Below are 4,216 nucleotides of genomic sequence, written 5' to 3'. Positions count from 1 at the left end.
TTTAATTTATTTTTTATTTTAAATTTATATATCATTTATACATGATATGTTCGTACTTATAATCAATACTATTGAAGCTCCATGTTCTGGTATGAATATTGTCTTTGACAAGATGAACTTCTATCATTTAATAATATAATGGAACCACATTGATTTTCATTTTGGTATTAAAGACTATTGCAATGTCATATGTATTATGTTTATGTGTAAATTGTTTTCATTTAATAAAATAAAATATTTCTTAACTCAATTTTAACTTTCTAAGTGTATAATTCCAAAATTCATATTTTCTATTCTTAAAATCCAAGTATCGTAAACTGTTTAGCAATATTTTTTTCTTTAATCATATTTATGTCAATCACATTTATAAAATAACTTTAACATGTATATTTTTACTTATTTTATCATTCTTTAAATTTTTAAGCATTCCCATCAATTTTATATAATTTTTGTCTCTTCGATATTTGTGCAAAAATATCCACCGATATTTCTCCGATATTTCCAATTTATCCATAAAATCCAAGTATTGATATATGATGCGTGTTTACCAATATTTCAATCCATAATGTAAGGTTTGTTGACTTAGGTGGCGTTTGTTTTTTAACTTTTTATATTCAACTAAAAGTATTATATTGATATCAATCAACATAACTAAACTCAACTAATTGATAACAAATTCATTTTAGTTATGTTAGTTAATATCAACATATTACTTAGTTAAATATTTTGATTTTTTTTTAATAGAAAAAAAACAAACAACAATTTAATTTTTCAATACAATGATGATTATTAATAATAAATAAAATTGGTTTTTAAAATTTGGATCAAATAATTCCATTGGGAATGACACAAATACAAAAGAATATGATACTAATTCTTATTAATTATTAAACATTAAATTATTGATATTCTATTAGTGATATCCAAAGTGAGTAGAGTAAATTTCAATTGAAGAAATTTATTTGAAGCAAGAATAGTAAAAAATTAAAAGATTAAGTAACTATAAAAAAACAAATATCTGACATATGAGAAGACCCTAGACGATAATACCATGCAACATTTATAAGAATAAAAATAAAGTTAATTTAAAAATATATAAAATAATTAAAATAACATAATGGACAATCTTGTATTATTATTATTATAATGTATTAAAACATACTACCTATTACATTATTGGTATATTAAATATATTACTAATTAGTAATATGATTATATGATATGATATTACATTATATTATATCATAATATAATACTATATTATGTAATAACCCTTCATGAATTTATATTTATTAGATATTTATTAATTGAGATATAGGCAAAGAGTTTTAGATTATATTTGTTTTGAAATCATTAAAGATAAAAAACAAAGATGTGATTTAAATTTTGTATTTTAGATGAAAATTAAGATTTTTTTGTTTTTTGTTTTTTATCATTTATACAAATTATCCTTGTAGTTTGACACAATCATTACATCATTTTCATTTATTTTCAATCTTATTATATTTAAGTTATCTTATTAATTTAAATTATATATATTGGCGTATTATATATTTTGTAGGAAAAAAATGTACAAAATACTAATTATTTGTTTATAAAAATATACTTTTCCCCATTATATATATATTATTTCTTTTCATTTTTTTTTTTTACTATTATATAAAAATTTCACTAATTTTTTTTCACTCAATATAGCTTTAAATTTTTTTTTTAATTAAACTATTTATTTTTTGTAGATGACTATAAAAAAAAACAAATATTAAATCTATAAGATGGATAAAAAAAAAAAACTATAATAGAACACATAGGTGCATAAATAATATAAGACTAAAATTTAGGTTACGTACTATTTACATTAACTAGAAAAATTCAATAAATCTTCTTATACAATCTCTACCTAATCATTATAGGAGAAAATATTAAAGATAAAAAAGTGAAAAAAAATTTGTAGCTTGTGAGCTTCAATTGTTTAAGGAACACTGCATTTAATGAGTGCAAAGGAAGCTATTGTACCATCCACATATCCAAATCCTTGTAGAGCAAGACACATGGAGCATTGTTTGCCACAGAAAGAATTGTGGCTTAGGGATGACCAGACTCATAGAAGTACCACAACAAATATTATGCGATTACACGACCAAAGCCACAACCTTGGTAGAATGAATGGATCAACATACCTATAAAAAACAAGGGTAAATTTTATTCATGTCGAGGTTTAGGTTAAATACATTTTATTTTGATATTTCATCAAATATCTTTTTTATTTTAAATTAAAATAGAAATAAATAAAAATAATAAATGAAAAATAAAAGAAAGGTATTTAATAAAATTTTAAATTAAGGATGTCTAGGTGCAAGTGAAATGGGTTGCAGCAGAAGGTGATATGGGCTCAGGAGCCAGGGTCGTTGCAGCGGGGGCTACTGCAGAAGATGATATGGGCCCATCAGCCAGGGTCGTTGCAGCAAGGCCTACAGCAGGAGAGGATATGGGCCCAGCAGCCAGGGTCGTTGCAGCGGGGGCTCCAGCAGAAAAGGATATGGGCCCAGCAGCCAGGGTCGTTGCAGCGGGGGCTACAACAGAAAAGGATATGGGCCCAGCAGCCAGCGTTATTGTAGCGGTCTCTGACTTGGCATCGCTCTTGATCTCACGATTGGACTGGACCTCCACAAGTAGCCTCAGGCCGTCTTTGCAGCTCTTTGGCTTACTGCTTGTGAAGTAGCGAATCCCTTCGCTACCCATTAATACAGCATCTAGACCCTCCGTGTATGTCCTGATGGGGTTGCTCACATCGCACGAATCGAATTCCTCCCTGCTCTTAAGCTCAACTACGCCCTCCTGTCCTCCGGAGTATATGAACCCTGCCCACAAAAGTAGAGAAAAAAAAATCTCCATTAGAAAATAAAAAATAGAAAAACACATTTCATAACAACTGTTTTTTATTTTATACTTTTAAAACATTAGATATTTTGAAAAAACATTTTTAAGTTGTTTTAATTATTTTCAGTTATTTAAAAAAAAATTATTATACAAATATATAAAATAATTAAAAATAAAGGATTAAATATAAAAATTATTTTTAAAATATAATATAAAAAGGCATTAGCCTTTTGGTCCCCGCAGTCAATGCTATGTTTTCCTTCCCAGCCAAAACGCAGCTGCTAAGGTGTCGATCATGGCCACGACAAGTAATTTGATATCGAGTTAGCATAGTCCAGTTCAACAACAACTCACTATGCAATAGACATTAAATGTAATAACTAATAAATGTTCATAAGTCACAGGCCTTACAGATTTTGTCTCCGACTCTGAACACTTTGTTGGACAACCAGGCCTGGACATCGGAAGATGTGTCCCAGCCACGGTCGCCGCCGACGACGTGGTGCACCAGGGCTCCCGCCCAACTCACATAGACGAGGAGCAACAGAGCCACAACTAGCTTCACTTCTGCCATGGCTTTCCGGCAAAGCAAACAAACAAGCTCTCCTCTGTTACTGTCTCAATCTCACTGGTACGAAGAAATGAGAATGGGGAATGAAATACAAGGTGAGCAGCCAATATTTATGGCCTTTCCTGGCTCTCAAGAAGAATGGTTGGTACGACCAAGGGAGAAAAGGAAATATTGGTTTTCATTAATTGGAAAATGAACTACGGATGTCAAGTTTTGATAAAAGAAAAAAATATATGGGTGATATTATTGTTGGCTCCAAATAATTGACCAAAATTAATAAATAAAAAATTTCATAAAAGTAAAAAAAAAAATAAAAAAAAAAATCAGTCCGACCCAAAATGATTTCTCCAACCAAACTTTATAACATTTTACAGAAAATTTGGCCCAAATAATCGACTTTATATTACAAATATGTTTCTTAATTAATTTTTTTTTCAAATATTTAGATTATGAGATAACTTCTAAATTAATATCTCTCATTAATAACATAATAGAATTAAGAATATTATTCTCATTATTATAACAATCTATTACTATTTTTTAGTCACCCTCAAGTACTCCTACTTTCTATTTTAGGATTTTGAAATAATATAACAATTTTAAAAAATATTTTTTAAAATACAACAATCCAAAAAATATTTTCAATTTGATGAGAATTTAAAAGAATAGAATTAAAAAAAAAAATCTAATTAGAAGTTATCTTTTGAAGATATAATTCCAGTTTTAATATTGAGTTTTTTTCAATTGATGTCATAGTTTCAAAAGACA

At 27.8% G+C, this 4,216-nt stretch overlaps 1 protein-coding gene across 1 annotated transcript; it reads right to left on the bottom strand.

Annotated features, from left to right (window-relative positions):
* Window positions 1-2,182: 2,182 nt before the first annotated feature.
* Window positions 2,183-3,584, bottom strand: LOC100255445 (early nodulin-like protein 1). Its single transcript, XM_002265232.4, has 2 exons — window positions 3,289-3,584; window positions 2,183-2,858 (listed from the first exon to the last, which is right to left on the bottom strand). The coding sequence occupies exons 1-2, from the start codon at window positions 3,449-3,451 to the stop codon at window positions 2,347-2,349; spliced, it is 675 nt and encodes a 224-aa protein (XP_002265268.1). The 5' UTR covers window positions 3,452-3,584; the 3' UTR covers window positions 2,183-2,346.
* Between the last annotated feature and the right edge of the window lie 632 nt (window positions 3,585-4,216).

The sequence above is a fragment of the Vitis vinifera genome, chromosome 10 (assembly GCF_030704535.1).
Source record: "Vitis vinifera cultivar Pinot Noir 40024 chromosome 10, ASM3070453v1".
Classification (NCBI taxonomy): Eukaryota; Viridiplantae; Streptophyta; class Magnoliopsida; order Vitales; family Vitaceae; genus Vitis; species Vitis vinifera.
The sequence above is the reverse complement of the archived record's forward strand: the minus strand, read 5'-3'. Positions and strand labels throughout refer to the sequence as shown.

Bases quoted from the DNA above. Each gene is read 5' to 3' on its own strand.
- LOC100255445 (XM_002265232.4), bottom strand. From the start codon at position 3,451: ATGGCAGAAGTGAAGCTAGTTGTGGCTCTGTTGCTCCTCGTCTATGTG. The intron at 2,859-3,288 runs GTAAGGCCTGTG...TTTTGTGGGCAG, and splicing joins CAGAGTCGGAGACAAAATCT to GGTTCATATACTCCGGAGGA.